This window comes from Sceloporus occidentalis, unplaced genomic scaffold, assembly GCF_023333645.1.
Source record: "Sceloporus occidentalis isolate IW3139 unplaced genomic scaffold, rSceOcc1.0.p SCAF_4, whole genome shotgun sequence".
Taxonomy (NCBI): Eukaryota; Metazoa; Chordata; class Lepidosauria; order Squamata; family Phrynosomatidae; genus Sceloporus; species Sceloporus occidentalis.
This window is the reverse complement of record NW_028316984.1, coordinates 12,115,133-12,132,320: the sequence shown is the minus strand read 5'-3', so window position 1 is coordinate 12,132,320 and position 17,188 is coordinate 12,115,133. Positions and strand designations below refer to the sequence as shown.

The window sequence follows — 17,188 nt, the reverse complement described above, 5'->3', positions numbered from 1 at the left end:
GCTTGATTTCAACAACAGAGGAAGCCATCTTAAGCTTTTTTGAAAAAATTACAAAATACTTGAACTAGCAGAACAGACAAAATTGCCACTTTTACCACCACTGATACGTCTGCCAAATTTTTCTTCAGAAGTACATCTGGTCTGCATCTGACTTCCTGAATCTATTGACATATGATAACACATTTCTCCATGCCTAGCAGTGTGCCATAGCGCAGCTCTTCAAGGCAGCTGCAAGTTAGTTGAAAGTCTGGAGGATACCTGCAGTGATTCTACCCAACAAATGTGAAGTATATATATTACATCAAGCACATAATTCTTTATCAGCTTTACATTAAAACTAGGCTGAACCACTGCTTTTGTCATGCTGAACACCACACTAAAAGCATCCTGTGAGTAATTTCAGTACCTTGTAAATGAAAGTTTGAATTCGAGCTGCGTGAACAAGTAGTGTCTAGTTCAAATCTCTGACCTGAATGCAAGGTTGATTTAGATACATCATTCTCTTTCAGCTTTGCTCCCCATCTGCAGTACAGATTTACTTAGAGTACCTTACAGCACAGGTCAGTACCAGCAATGTATGCCCTAAGATGCTGTTGGAGTGAAATTTCCATTACTAGCTACCCTGGCTAAGGATGGCAGAAATTGCAGTCCAACAAATTCTGGCCCTTCCAAAACACTGACCCAATTAGAATGTACATTTCCTGGCTAACATAGAGTTTAATACTAGAAACGCTGGCAGGTTACAGACCGCCTAAAAGCGGTGGTCTGCCGCCGCCGCTGGTTGCTATGTCCAGGAACCACAGCAGCCAAACCGCGCGGCTCCCGGGCGCAGCAAGAAAGATGCGCCAAAATGGCGCTCCTTTCTGTGCCCCGGAAGTGGCACCGCAAGGCACTAGTCGCGCACTCACGGTGCCACTTCTGCTGTGCGACATCTGGACGCTACGTGTCCGCAACATCAAAATGGCGCCCCCATGTGGACGGACGCTGCCATTTTGTACGGACTTGGTCCGTACCAGGGTTGAGGGGCGTCCGGAAGGGATGCCCCTTCTCAACCCTAACACGCCCCTTCTCAACCCTAGTACACCCCTTCGGCGCATCTGTAACGCGCCAAAGTTTGGTCCACCAGCTACCCATACCTCCTTCAATAATTTAATTCTTGTAGCATCTTTGAGACTAACTGTAGCATAACTTTTTGTATACTTGGTCTACTTCTTCAAATGCATCGAGTTCACTTGTAAAATACATATTACACTTGTAATTATAAAAGGTTAAGATAGGCTTCCCCAGTTGTTGAAATCAAGCAACATTTCAAAGCAAATGATAGGCTTGGAGTTCACTCCATGCATCACAGGAAGTAGACCAAGTCTATGAAAGCTCATGCTACAGCTTCTCTCACAGTTATCCTTAAAGGTAGTACAAGATCTCTTTGCATACTGATATTCCAGACTAACACAGCTATGTCTCTGAATGCTAGTTTAATTCTTGTTAGTTTACATGCCAGATGATCCTGGCTAACTTTAAGTTCTTCTCTGTTACAACCAAAATAGGAACTGTGTCTTGAATTGCGGCTGAAGGGTTAGCAAACTGGGATACACGCACAATTCTCCATTTTATACCCAACAGAGAACTCTTGCTTAAGCTAGCCACTGCTGGTGAGACTGATACTCATCCCTAGCTGGTTTTGTAAACAGTAAAGAATAAACTCAGACTCAACAAACATTAAGTACTCTGCACTCTTTGAAGTGCTATATTATTACTACTGTTATGAAAAACAAGGATAACAAATGCCACCTCATTTTAGCAAATAACTACATGCAGGTACTTTGCTGAAAGCATGACAGCATTTATAAGAATTTTCTGTGCACCCAGTTAAGTTCAGCTTCAGGTGTTTCCCATCAAATAACTACAACCCATGGGATCAAAGCAGCTTAAGGTTAGAAGGTATGTAACCTTCAGTTGGCAGAAAGTCTGGCAAAATAAGATTAATTATCTTTGGAAAAATTCAGACAGTATGGTTCAACACTGGAAGGAAACTCTAAAAAAAAAAAAGAACACCTCTCCACATTTTCAAAACAGTCCAACCAGAGATTATCGCTCCACTCTACTATTACAATATAGCAAAGGCTGAATGCACAGATAAGTATGTCAGGGATCAAGAAAGAGATAAATATAAGGATTAAATGGTAACTAATTTTTTCACTTTGTCAGCTATGGCCAAGTGAAACCCTACGAGACATATATAAAGTTTTAAACTAGCACCCGAAAAGCATATTCTTTACGTGCAATATGAGAAAGCAAGGATTAAAAGTGAAGCTGAAGTTGAAGAAAGAAGAACAGGAGGGACCAAACCACTCATGTTGTATGGAAGAATAACTGAACCCTGAAATTAATCAAGCACAAAATATGGAGTTCTCTCCCCTACCTCTTTATTTATTTATTTCCAAGATTTATATCCCACCTTTCTCCCATAGTGGGATTCAAGGTGGCTTACATCTTGTTGCTGTTGTGTGCCTTCAAGCTGTTTCTGACTTATGGCAACCCAAAGGGCGAACCTATTGTGGGTTTACTTAGCAAGATTTTTTCAGAGATGGTTTGCCATTGTCTTTCCTGGAGGAGGCTGAGAGAGTGTGACATCTACTCACCTTAATTCTCCCTACTAAGGACCTTAGCATTATCACACAGCAGTTTTCCTACCTCTACTAGACCACGGACCCAGAGCCTTTCCCCAGCACCAAGAATACATGGGACAATAGAAAGTAGGACCCCTGCTCCTAGCAGTAAGCTGTTTCTCCAGTTGAGTGCTAAATGTGCCTGCTCCATGTTAAGGGCTTTATATCTAGGAAAAACAAAAAGAGGAACTGGTTGTGCAGAACTCCCCCATAACATCACTAGGACTGAATACAAGGTTCCCCATAACATCACTAGGGATGAATACAAGGTTCCACTTGGAAGGAAACACAGAGAGAAAGCAGAATGTAAGGAAGACAGTATCACATCATTTGTCTGACCGAGCAAACCGGGGAGGCCCAGTGGGATCTCTGACCTCTTTATGTTCCCCGTGAGAAAAAGAAACTGATAATAAGTCTACCTAACTGGCACACTGACTTCACACCAGAATCCTACTTGGACAGAACTCCATTCTATAGGCAGGAGATGGGGCTCCTCACACCTGAGAAAGATGGAAATTGTCTCATCCAGACATTGAAATGGAGCATCTTGGCTTTCTCCTCTCCGGTTGGAGGAATGGAGGGGGAGGAAGAAAGTCTATTTACCTATGAGAAGTGGGGAAGGAGGGAATACAGAGAAATTCAGAGGGAAAAACTAGGGGTTCTCCCCACACACACACAAGAGTTTTAAACATGGAAAAAATTGAAATTGGAAAAAAGGGGGAATTTATCATGGAATATCTTCTTTTAGAGTAATAGCTAATATGTTCCCACAAATTATTTCTAAGTAGTGTATAACAGAAGAACTTTTACATAAGCGTGTATACAGTATCATTTCAACCCCTGATCTCAATTTCGTTTGTTCAGTTCTTTTGCATGGACATGGGGAAAACCAGAGTAGACTATTTTCTCTTTTTACTAATGTGGATGGCTTGTGTTTTGTTTTGTTTTGTTTTTTGCCTGCTATTAATGAACTGGCTATATATACACGTTCCATCTTATTTTTCTAAAGTAACAAAATGATCTTCAAACTGTAAAAAGTGTTCATATCACATTTTCCCCCCACTAAAAAAATGTTTTCTGTATAAAAAACAGGAAAAATATTTTCCCCACTGCCTTGAAATTTCTGTTAATTTTGCATCTCTAACTTGTTTCTTCAGAGATTAACTATTTTTCCAAAGGACGGTGTTAGGGAAACTATTCAACCCTCTCCCCCAGCTTACATGGCATAAAGGTGAAGCGTAAAAACCTTTAACTGAAGATGGCACAAAGAGCTCTTTGTATTTAGTTACCTGGACAGTTTTTGCTCATCAGAGATGAGCAACTGCACTCTCTCCATCAAGTGCAAATTAAAAATGGATAGCTTTTTAAGGCTGGCTGGAAACTAACACACCCTGAGTCATAAGGAAAGGCGATACTTCTCAGATACTTTGGTCATGGATCGTAAATAAAATTGATTCATTATTGGTCATAATGAAAGGTGTACAACTAAGTGCTTGCACTCTGCTTACACACCAGTTGGTCCCCAAACTGTGCCCTTTAAGAGACTTTGGACTTCAGCTCCCAGGAGCCTCATGTTGGCCAATAGTCTGGGATTCTGGGAGCTGACGTCCAAAATCCCTTCAAGGGCACAGTTTGGGGACCACTGGTATACACTGTCCTTCAAATTATTAGACACTTCTAAAAACCACTGGGCACGTATTGTTATGAAAGTCTGCTCAAACTCACCATCCCATGTATCTGATTGAATCTAGTGACCACATCAGACTTTGGTTAGTTTACAAGCAGCCGCCAGGGAGCAACCTATCAGTCCTTAGTATCCAGCTTATATGGAAGAAATGCAAGCTCTCAGTTTAAGAACAGGCATCATTGGAGGAAGAGAAAAGCTAGCATGTTCCACTGGCATTTTTACTCATACAAACATATATGCACCATTCTATAAGAAGTATTCTTTCCTCATTAACAGACATTATATTCTGTATGCTTGAATACAAAATACACGCTTGGCAGTGTCTTGTAAAAGCAAAATGCTCAAACATTCTCGTTTTTTCCATTCAGAGATAAGTGTGGCCACAAGTTTTCTTTTAAAAAGAGTAATTCTCCTTTTTATCAATTAAACAGGGAGAAGCTTTGCCACACAAAACAATTAATAATAATAATAATAATAATTTATTTATATCCTGCCTTTCCATCAGGATCAAGGCTGCTTACAATAAAGGTAAAAACGCAACCATGTGCAATATAAAGTAAAACCATTATCCCTCCCACCGGTACGACAATTCACATCCCTGACAATAAAATGACAGTCAGATTATTAAAACGATCCAAAAGCCAAGGTAATAATAAAATTAAAATTAAAACGTCTATAAATAAAATCACCTAAAATATACGCAATATAACATATAATAGAAAATCACAAAGAATACACACAAGTTAGAACAAACTAAAAACCCACCTGCTATGCATTATTACTGTGCATTATTGTAACTTACTGATAGTTAAAAGTGGTATACTTTAACTCACATAGCTCCAGTTATGGGGGATTCTGGGCTTTACAGAGTTATCCAATGGACTCTCTTGACGAAGGCAGCCTGAGACCTAAACCTAAATACCTTGGGAATTGTCGTCCAAGAGAGTGCACTAGAGCTCTCCTCCGGCAGAGGATCCTAAAGTCCATTTCGAAACTGAGGATTCCTTAGGATGGGGGCATGGCTGTTAAAAGTGGTGTCAAACTGATATAACTGTGCAATGTGAATACATGAATGCATGTCTCTCTGCGTATGTGCCTTGAAGTCACCTGTCATCTTATAAATAGGTAAATAAATCTTATGGTGACCCCATGAATTTCACAGGGTTTGCATGAGAAGGGGGTCCTCAGAGGTGGTTTTGCCACTTCCTTCCTCTGAAACATGGCCTAAAAGCACCTGGGAGTCATTGGTGGTCTCCCATCCAAGTACTAACCACGGTTAACCCTGCTTAGCTTCCAAGATCATTTGGAATCTAGTACTTTAATTTAGGGCACTCAGGTCTCTAGTCTGCATAATAGTTGCTGTGGTTGCGTTCCTTCCAGCCATTGCAGTTCATAGCAACCCTAAGGCAAGCACCATCTAATTAAAAAGATTGTATGCACAACAGCGCTGTGTAAATTTACAGCACTTTATAAATAAAGGTTAATAATAATAGCAATAATATCAGAGAGCTCTGGAGACACAATGAACTACAATTCCCAGGATTCCCTAGCACTGAGCTAGGGCAATGGAAGCAGTTATTATTATTATTATTATTTCTGCAGTGCAGAGGCAGTGTAAGGTCCAAAGCACACTGGCAGAAATAATCCCAGTTTGAGAACACTTTAACTGCTGGCTCAGTGCAAGGGAATGCTGGGAAGTGTAGTTTTGTGAGACCTCGTTGAGCCTTCTCTGGAGCCACAACAAACTACAACTCCCAGGATGTAGAGAGAGAGATCTTGTAGCTCCTTTGAGACTCACTGAAAGAAAGAAGTTGGCAGTATGAGCTCCCCTAGGCTCCAGCCCAGGGAACCTCTACATCCTGGGAATTGTAGTTTGTTGTGGCACCAGGGCTCCCTGTGACAAAGAAGGCTCAATGTCTCACAGAACTACATTTCCCATAACCACTAGCACTGAGCCCGGGCAGTCAGTCTCAAAGTGGGTCCTTTCTGCAGTGTGTTTTGGAGCAGCTGTATCAGCAGGTGGGGCGGGTTGCGACACCTGCCGCGCTCCCAATGGCAGACTCCCTCCCTCTCTCCCTTTCCTCCCCTGCTGCCTTCCCTCTCACCTGCGGTTGATGGGCCGGACCCTGACGGCCACCTTGACCGAGGCCATGGCGAAGGTCCTCCTCCTTGGGGCTCCCCTCTGTTTTCCCCGGCTTCCCTCGATCGCCTGCCTCCCTCCCTCCCTGGCGCCACTAGCCACGCCCCCTTTCCCGAGGCGGCTTCACTCAAATGGCCGCCCCGACGAGAGTAAGGGTGCCTCCGAGGGACAGACAACCGCCGAACGCGTTGCACAAACCTCCTCCCTTCCTTCCTTACTTCTAATTATTTTTTTAATTTTTATTTTTATTATTTTACTATATTTTATTTTTATTTTTTTATTTTATTATTTATTTTATTGTATTTTATTATTTTATTACAGTATATTATTATTTTATGGTATTATTTTTATTCCTTATTTTTAATTTAATTTTATGGTATTATTTTTATTCCTTATTTTTAATTTAATTTTATGGTATTATTTTTATTCCTTATTTTTAATTTAATTTAATTTTATTATTTGTTATTATTATTGTATTTTATCATCATTGTATTTGATCAATTGATCAATCTTTATTTACAGACTTGGACCAAAAGTATTTTATCTTTATTTTTATTTTTTTTATTTTTGTTTCTTATTTTTATTTTTATTAGTGTTTGTTATTATTATTGTATTTTATTGTGTTTTTTGTTTATTTTTTATTTTTAGTTTTCTTATTATTTGTTATTATTATTGTATTTTTGTATTTTATTTTTATTTTTGTATTTTATTATTTTTAATTTTTTCTCATTTTTATTTTCTTATTTATTATTATTATTTGTGATTATTGTTGTATTTTATTGTATTGTATTTATTTTTAAATAAATTTTATTAATTGACAAAAAATGCAATGTAGCAAGTATACAATTCTCTATAAATCGGTAGTTTCCAAGTTGATTATATTAAAACAATTATACTGACAAATATTGACCTTCCAAATAGTGATATTATTATTATTATTATTATTGTTATGATAATAATAATGATAATATTATTATCAATAAAAGTGGTGATCATCATCTTTCTTTCCTTTGTCTAATCTTTAACCACTTCTTTTTTATTATTATTTTAAATTAGACACTTAATTGTTCTTGTTTCCTCAAAAAGTACATATGATTAAATTCAATAGAAAATTTTGTGGGGGGGAAAAAAAACTTTATGAAAACACTGTTTCATGTATTTTATCTAACTTGTATACTTCCAAGCTTTATCACAGTAAGAAATATTATTTTTATTTTATTGTTGTTTTATTATTTTTACTTTTATTTTATTATTATCATTATTAACCTCTCGAACCAACCACTGGAGGGCCTTCAAGGAAGCCAAAACAACAATAACAGCAGAAACAACAATGTAGGCCAGGAGGATGTGACCAAATGAAAGCTCAGAACACTCCTAAATGCCCTGCTTTTTTAGTCCTGCTCAAAATGGAGGAGGACATTTTGGAATTCTTCCTGGACAGAAGATGAGAAAATGAGGGCATGTCCAGGAAAGGGGTGGGTGTGTGTCACCATGGTTAGATCAGGCATTCCCAGGGCTTTTTATAGCCAGTGACTTTGTTGTTGTGTGCCTCCAAGTTGTTTATGACTTTATGGCGACCCTAAGAGTGAACCTTTCATGGGGTTTTCCTGGCAGGATTTGTTCAGAGAAGGTTTTGCCACTGCCTTCCCCTGAGAAGGCTGAGAGAGTGTGACTTTCCCAAGGTTCCCCCAGTGGAGTTCCATGGTGTGTCCTGAGATATTTAGCCTCCTCTGTTAGAGAGCTCTGGTGCCACAACAAACAAGCCCCTGGATGGAGCCATGACAGTTAAACTGCTGTCAGACTGTATTATTTCTGCAGTGCAGATAGAAATCTGTTTCTTCCAAGGAAAAGGGAAAGCCCATTTCCCCCAAAGCTTTAGTGCACAAGTCAGTACCTACTGCTAGAATAACTGGGGGCTTTCCCACATTGAAGAAACACCACTTTAACTGTCATGGCTCCATCCTGTAGAAATCCTGGAAATTGTACTCTGGTGAGGTATTCAGCCTGGTCTGCCAGAAAACTTTGGTGCACCACCAAACTACAAATCCCAGTATTCTATAGGATAGAGCCATGACAGTTAAAGTGTTGTCAAAGTGCATTATTTCTGCAGTATGGATGCAGCCTAGGATCTAAAACACACTGCAGAAATATAATCCAGTTTGAGACTGCTACAACTGCCCTGGTTCAATGCTAGGGAATGCTGGAAATTGTAGTTTATTGTGGCACCGGGGCTCTCTGACAAAGAAAGGTTAAATGCCCCATAAAATTACAGTTCTCAGAATTCCCTAGCATTGAGCCAGGGCAGCTAAAGCAGTCTCAAACTGGGTTATTTCTGCAGTGTGTGTTGGGCTTAAGTGGGAATCAGAGTGGGACCTTACCTTGTGAATCTTACCTTATATTGTATTTCAAGGTGGAATCAGGGCAACATCTAGAAAATCGGAGGGCAGAGCCTGGTGAATCCAAGATTGGAGTTAATAGCATTCCGAAGGTCCTTCTGAGACTCAGTGGTGGTGGAGGCTGGTGGCATTGATGTCCATGGAGTGGTGACTCTCCTCTGAGTCAAGTTAAAAGGGGCTATCCAAGGTGCTCAGTCTAGTTTGGGGAGAGGCCCAGCACCTTGGACAGCTCCTTTACCATTCAGACTATAGCCTATAGCAAATTCACTACACCTGGGACAGGGAGGCAGTAGTGCCAAGAGATGCATTTAGCTCATGATGAGCAGCGCAGACAGTCTGGATTCACCTTTATGGATCACACATCATAATAGTTTTCAGAATATGGTCACTTTTGCAATATATAGTGTACAGCAAGGGGTGAGGAAAGTACTGCCCAAAGGCCACATGCAGCCCCTGTAAACCTGTGGATCCTGAAGCTCCCACCATGACTCCAAAAAACCCTAAACACGCAATTTATTTAAAAAAAAAATATTGGTGCAACTTTCTAGTGAAAACTGCATGGAAATTTCATCCAAAGCAGCCCAATGTAGGCAAACACACACCAACCAGTGCCTACACACTGGCATCTCAAATACTTTTTTTTAAATCTCCTTCAAAATGGAAGTGTGACATCACTTCCAGTTGCCATTTTGAAGGAGAAATAGAGAGAAAAGAAGGTATCTTTATGTGTTGTGGAGGATGCAGCCCACAGAAGGAAGGGGTTAGGTTGTGAGGCAAATTCCTTCCCTACTCCTCCATAGTTGCCCATCCTGGCATAGAGTTTCACCTAAGCCACGCCTCAGCACCAACATCTGTTCCATTGTTAAGTGCTTGGGTCTTATAAAACCCATTCAAAAACAGTTCAAAAAGGATGTTGAGAAGCTGGAGCGTATCCAGAGGCGAGTGACCAACATGGTAAAGGATCTGGAAACCATGTCCTGTCAGAAGGGACTTAGGGAGCTGTGTATGTTTGGCCTGGAGAAGAGATGGTTAAGAGGTGATATGATGAATGGGTGTCATATTGAAGATGAACTAAGCTTATTTTCTGCAGCTCCAGAGAACAGGACCCAGAACAATGGATCCAAACTAGAGGAAAAGATATTCCACCTCAACATTAGGAGGAGCTTCCTCACAGTAAGAGCTGTTTGACAGTAAAAGGCACTCCCTCGGAGAGTGGTGAAGCCTCCTTCTTTGGAGGTCTTTAAACAGAGGCTGGATGGCCATCTGTCAGGGTGCTTTGATTGTGTGTTCCTGCATGGCAGGGAGATTGGATTCAATGGCCCTTGAGGTCTCTTCCAATTCTATGATTCTATCTTGGGAAGAAGGTGGGATATAAATTCAATGAAGCAAACAAGCAAGCACGTTTGGGCAGGTTGCTAGTCTATGAATGTATCAGGAACAGCCTAGCTGACAAAGCCAGCTGTCTTCATCAGTGGAGGCATGCCCAAAGGCATTCTGATTTGTAACTCTGTCTTGCTAGATTATTGCACTGCCTTGTTATAGCACTGCTATTCCACTTTAAATGCACTGGCTGCCTCCTGTTTCATTCTGGGATTTGCAGTTTAAGGAGGGGAATTTAGAATTCTCAGCCAGAGAGCTCTTAGACCTCACTGGACTACAAAACCCACAATGCAACAGGAGGCAGCCAGGGCAGTTAAAGTGGAATAGCAGCACTATAAGAGTGTAGTGCGGTAATGTGGTTTCTTTTAGTCTTTCCGCAGCCTCACCCAGGTTACCAGTTATCCAATCAAATAAATCAAAACAAAGGTAGTGGTGGTTCCCAAATTTGTGATAACAAAACTAAATACATTGATTTAAGTATCTTCCCCCCTGTTGTCTACTCAAAGCATTTGGCCGGCTTCCCTCCAAATTGCCTCAACCAGTGCACCTGCAAGTAGTTTATTCTTGGTCAAATTTACTGAATGTCCTTTTATCTTGATTACAATTGTGCATAGTTCATCTGCTAAAGGTTATTACAGTTCACATCTGCGCACCCTCACTGTGTGAGATTATTCTCAATCATGCTTTGCTTGCACTTGAGTCACTTCTGTGTCCTCATAATGTCTGACATTTACACTGGATGTGAAAAGTCTGTCTACTAATAAAGTTGCTCAGGTGCATTCTGCTCACAGAAGGTCACCCTGCAACACTGTTACTCAGCACATTTTCCTAAAGCATGATGGCTGCAGGGAACACCCTTTATGTAAGGATCTTCTATAAGATCTTAATGAATGCTCTCAAAGCTTCATCTCATGCAGAATGCATTACATTGCATCACCAAGAGCATGTTGCACTTTGTAGACTTTCATCCTACAAGACTGTATGTTTTATTCAAAGTTCTGCTTCAATCTACATCAAATGAATACAATGCAAAATGGCTTTGGCCCTATATACCATCAGCATAATATCCTCCTTTCCTGGTATGATAATTTCCAAGGTTTGTCTGTACTTTTGTTCCATTCTGTTCTGAGACAGAGCCATTCATTTCCAAAATCTCACAAGCAGAACATTATTCTTCTTATAATCCTATTAGATGTAATTTGTTTTAATCTATGTTGGGAGCCATTTTTAAATGACTATATTGAAGGGAAAAAAACAAAATCCATAAAAACAAACAGTAGAAACAGCTCTTAGGCTCAGAAATATACCTCTACAGGAAAAGACAATCGACCATTATATTTCAATTGCCACAGTTATGGAAGTGTACAATCATGTAAAAAGCTTATTAATGGGTGTGTATCTCTGGACATGAGCCCAGGGAGATGAGATGGTCAAGATTCAACATGTCTTTCCAACAGTCAGCATGAAAAGCTGGGGGTTTCAGTTTACATATATTAGTGCTTATATAATCAATAAAGATAGTTCAGTTCTCTTTGGATGTGCTGTTCTTCTTATAATTAGTACAGGACTGGATGCTGTTCAAGAGCTTGTCTGTCAACCAAAGGTCCCACAATCTTCTCCACTAGTTTTCCATTTTCAAATTTCCAGTCTTCCAGCACTGCGCAATTTCAATCCAGGCTGCCAATATTAGAAATGAGATCAAATGTCTGTATTTCAACTGGATATTGTCTTCGCTATAAATATTTAACCATAAAAGACCTGGACAGAAAGCAACAGATTGGTTAGTAATATGAAAGATATGTTTTAAAACATAATTGAGAGAAAGATGGGGGGAATATTAAATAACTCCATGAAATACCATAATTGCTTCAGTTACCTTTATAAGAAACTCTAAAAAGGGCAATGGGATTCTCCGTAGGTCCTTCCAAAATTCCCTGCTCCTCCTCCCCATGGTGAAGGCCAATGCAGCCTTCAAATAGGCCTTTTCTAGCCTCTTACGGATATTCATCTTGACAAGGGTACGCCTCAGTGTGACTTTCAGTTGGCATGCCAGGACTTGGAACTTATCCCAATTGTCACATCATTCATTCTTTCAGAGTGTAGTTTGACCTAAGTTCTCTCCATGCAAACAGTAATGGCTAGCTAGCTAGCATGACTCTACAATGAGACAACCGTTAGGATGACTTTCAACTCCAGCAAGATGGACCATTCATTTTATAGTCCAGGCCCAGACTGGTATATTGGTTCAACCGAAAGTGTACATTCTCTTTACGACAATGCAAGCCGCATTCCCTTACACCCACACAGGTGTAGCCCCAAATACTAATGAATAAAAATGATTTTTTTTATTGCTTGCTTTTCTTAAAGTCCTGTGGGCACTGGGTCAGGATATGTTTCAGACAGAGCCCCAGATAGCTGGCAATTATTGAGACAGTTTGCTACTACAAGGTGTTTATGGGCCCATACAGACAGGACAAAATAAAGCTGTTTTGGGTCACTTTGGATGTATGCTGTTTAAATGACACATTCATCTTAAGAGGCCAGAAGCTGCGCCAAAGTCCTTAGGACTGGAGCATGGCTTTGGTGCAGCTTCCGGCCTAAACAGCATACCTCCATAGTGACCCAAGGCAGCTTTATTTTGGCCTGTCTGTACAGGCTGCAAGACAAATTTAAAGAATTATACAGTTGGAAAGGGCCCCATAAACTATTGAGTCCAACCCCCCAACTTAATACAGTCTGTTTTTGAAGACATCCAAAGGAAAAGATTCTACCACCTCTTTAGATAAATGGTTCCATGGATGAATTGTTGTCACTGTCATTCCTTCTAATCTGAAATCTACTCTCCTGTAACTTAAAACCATTAGACCTGTTCCTACCTTCTGGAGCGGAGAGAACAAAGCTGAACATTGTTTCCTGTGATATTCTTTCGGATATTTAAACAGTGCAGCCATGTCATCTCTCATTTTCCACTTCTCTGAACACGCAGTGCTCCCTCACCGCTTCCTCATATGTTTTGTTCTCCATAGCTCTCATCATCTTTGTTGCCTTCTCTGAACCTGCTCCAGCTTATCTATATTCTTCTTAAAATGAGGTGTAGAATTGAATGTGTACCCCAGATGAGGCCTTAACTAGTGCAGAATAGATGGGAATTGTGGTTCTATTAATGCAGGCTAATAGTTGTCTTTGCTGCAGCAACATGCTGGGCCATGTTCAATTTATGATCAGCAATAATCTCAAGGTTATTTTCATATGCGTTACTGATAAGCCAAGTGGCCTGTATTCTATAAGTGTGCTTTGGCTAAATTTAGAATGTTTCATTTGTCTCTACTGAATTTGACTTTATTAGTTTCTGCCCAATTCAGGCCAATGTCACAAATATTTGGTGCCATGGGATGGGCTTGAATGATTCAGTGAGGGGACTGAAAGATCAGGTGATCCAGTAAGGAAACCTATTTGGTGAGGGAAAGCCAAAAAGAGGCCTTGGTAGGGGGTTACCAAGAAATGGTGAAAAGACCCCACCTGAGTACCTGACAACAAGGAAACAAGTAGTAAGGTGGTCCTGGGGTAAAGGTTTAAGGTAAAGTAGGGAATCACCTACGTAATACAGAAACCAGCAGATATAAAATGAAAGAGCGCTGACTTAAATTTCAAAGAGAGTATTTCCTAGGTTAAAAATTTGGGTAAACATAAGGAATTACAGTCGCTCTTCCGTTTTCTTTACCAGAAAACAGAAGCTTTTCAAGACTTACTGAAAGGAATTATATCTCATCTGATGAATATGTTTGTAATTCACTACTTTAACTTGCTTGTCTCCTCTATACCACTTTAAAAAAATAGGAAATATTGTTCTCTCCCCAGCTTTGTTAGCTCCTGTTGGAATTGTCATCCTTGTGGAGTCCGACACTTGCCTACGGAGAACTTAATTCTCACATTTGGTTCTACTTCTCACAGTGGAAGTAAATGCAGCTTCTTCCAATAAGGCTCAGGTAGGAGACTGCTTCAGGGTTCAAAGCTGTAACTGCATTCCATTGATTCTGTGGAGATTGAATGGTGTCAGGAGGAGAGAGAGCAGCAGGGATTAGTTCTCGGATTCAGTGTAAAAGTTTATCTTTTTTATTTGTTCTCCCTTTGATTTGCCCCCCAAACTATAAAAGAGCAAATAATAGTGTCCAGGTCAGCAGGACAGAGCTGTTCTTCCTGTTACGCGTTTCTTCTCTTGGGTAGCTGATTTCATTCATTCAATGTCTATACCACTTTTCCACCAGAAATGGCATTCATTTTCCAGAGATAGTCAGAATATGCCTCAACCACATTTTAGCTTTGTGGAAGATACCCAGCATACCAGTTAATAGATTAAACATACTTTATTTAGACATCCATCTTGTAATTGATAAATCAAGTATATTTAAGTACATTTACACATGCCAAAACCTCCATTTAGATGTCAAGGAAATAATGAATATTTTTATAATTCCTTCCATGAGTCAAAACACAGAAGACACATTCGTAGTTCATTCAAAGCATAGCTTCTCAACAGGTGAGGATTAGTAGAAACACTAAACAGGAGGGACATGTACTCCAAGCTGGAATGTGCATAAGAATTCCAGACTTATGAGACTGGAGAACCCTCCAGATTGGTACAGGAATGTGGAAAATTTTGAGTGTCAGAAATGCTACTTGGCCACCCCTACCCCATTCAAATCTTAGTCACACGGAGTGATTATGAATCAGCTTGTGCATTTGGTGTTGTTGTTGTTGTGTGCCTCAAAGTTGTTTTCAACTTATGGCAACCCTAAGGTGACCATGTCATAGGGTTTTATTGGCAAGTTTCTTGAGAGGAGGTTTTGCTGTTGTCGTCCTCTGAGGCTGAGAGAGTGTACATGCCCAAAAACATCCAGTGAGTTTGCATGACCCAGCCAGGTGATAGTCTGTGTGTGTTTCTCTCACTAATACATTGGGAAGACAAGAAACAAAAGAGGAAATTACGTTACAGATTACAGGAGGAGGCAAGGAAAGGGTATGAAAGAACGAGAAATAACTGGTTTTAAAGGAGGTAGGTGACAGGGAGTGTGACAGGTCTGGTTTTACCTTTGGTATCTCACAAGGCAATAGCTTGTAAATCAGATGTCATAGATGCTGGGAGATCAACCTTTCATTAAGCTAATGGTTTACTAGTATTCCAGGAAAATGACTGTTTAATGGATGCTAATAAGAGAAAACATTCTGGAATTCCAGCTTTTGGAATCAGGATTAAGGAAGGTGATGTTCTCCAGCTAGTTCAAGATGCAGGAAGACGAAGTTTACATTTTGAAAAAAGTAAAAAGTAAAAAAAAAGGAGATGAAATCTATACTAATCTAGAACACGGACCTGGCAAGTGTACAGCCCACCAAATATTGTTGAACTGCAACTCCTATCATCCCTTATCACTGTCTTTTTATGCCTGTCCAGCACAGCACATATACACTTGAAGGGTTTTAGCAGCATCAGCACCAGGGGAATGGTGAAGGAGGGCTAGAGAAACAAGATTTTCATTGTCAGGTTGCAGCAACATATCTATAGTAAACAGTGCAATGAAGCTAATGGTGAGGGAAAACGGCATATTAACCTGTCCTCCTGTACCTGTGTGTGTCAGCCTCAACAGGGAAGGTAAATAGCAACTCCCTGAGGAACCCTGTACTTTGTGTGCTTGAAATGCCAAACGGAAAGAACAGATAAGCCTGCCAGCCAGCTCCACCCAGTATGTTTGAAAATAGAAAGAGAGCACAGATCTATACATCTGGCCACCAAAACAGAAATCACAAGAAAAGTGGAGGCTAGTGAAAGGAAAAAAATGTCCCTAGATGCATTTTGGAAGAAGCTACCAAGTGATCTTTATAAAATGTTTTTGTTTACTTATGCAAGATTTACTTGAACTGGTTGTTTCATTTCATATGTGCATGTTGTCAGTTTTGGATAAAACATTTGCTGAAATGTGAAGTCAAAGGCATTCATGGCCGGCATCCATAGTTTTTTGTGGGTTTTTCAGGCTATGTGGCCATGTTCTAAAAGAGTTCATTCCTGATGTTTCGCCAGCATCTGGCGAAATGTCAGGAATAAACTCTTCTAGAACATGGCCACATAGCCTGAAAAACCCACAAAAACCTATGTTTGCTGAAATTTTTTGAACTGCTCTTCTTTTTGAGGCTGTAGGAACATATCCCTATGCTTTCCATGTTATTTGTACCTCTGGGACCAACATTTTTTTAAAGAGGTAATTTCCAGGAACACTTCTGCAGTCGCCTCTTTGAACTTGTGGGGGATCTGTTCCAGACCTCCCCACAAGTTCAAAATCTTGCACATATTCAAGCCCCATAGGCTTGAATGGTGCACATGCATGTGGGGTGCCTGCTGTGGGTGCGCACCCTATTAAGGTTAATAGTGGTCGCCCCTCTGTGGATTACCAAGACCGCACATTTCAAGTCCACAGATTTGGAGGGGCGAATGTACTTTGTTGATTGAGGTATACCTGTACATGAAATGCAGAAACGTGGATCTTCTCCCTGCCCCACCAATGTAGTAAGGCATTTGCTTCTCAATCAGAGGGCTGAACAGGACTGAACATTTTCACTCAATGAATAAAGCCATGCTGCAACTGATTCTCAAAACTTTCTAGCTGCCATTATCCCAGCCTTCACACGGCTGTCATGGATCACAGCAAGCTCCAATTTGAGCAAACAGCTTGAGGATGTACTTCCCAATTTACTCTGAATGGCCTAACTGCCATCTTTAAAAAAAAAAAAAAAAGACTGATCTTGGTTCATGAGAAATCAGCAAGACACTCTTATTCAGCAGAAGCTTTGAAGGTGGTGTCATCTCATCACAGTTGCAGATCAGTTCTTTTGAAAGTTACCCTTTCCTTTGATCTCCCTGAACTCT

General features: G+C 40.3%; 1 protein-coding gene across 6 annotated transcripts in view; it reads right to left on the bottom strand.

Annotated features, from left to right (window-relative positions):
- The window catches only part of LOC149313514 (kinesin-like protein KIF16B), a 146,556-nt gene extending 139,964 nt beyond the window's left edge, over positions 1-6,592 (bottom strand). For 3 of the 6 annotated variants that reach the window (XM_089519230.1, XM_089519233.1, XM_089519234.1), the window contains exon 1: positions 6,462-6,584. In XM_089519230.1, the coding sequence (XP_089375356.1) occupies positions 6,462-6,508 (47 nt within the window). In that variant the 5' untranslated portion in view covers positions 6,509-6,584. Of the gene's footprint in view, positions 1-6,461 lie in introns of all 6 variants that reach the window. The other 3 variants (XM_089519228.1, XM_089519229.1, XM_089519232.1) reach the window with 3 other exon arrangements.
- Positions 6,593-17,188: the final 10,596 nt, after the last annotated feature.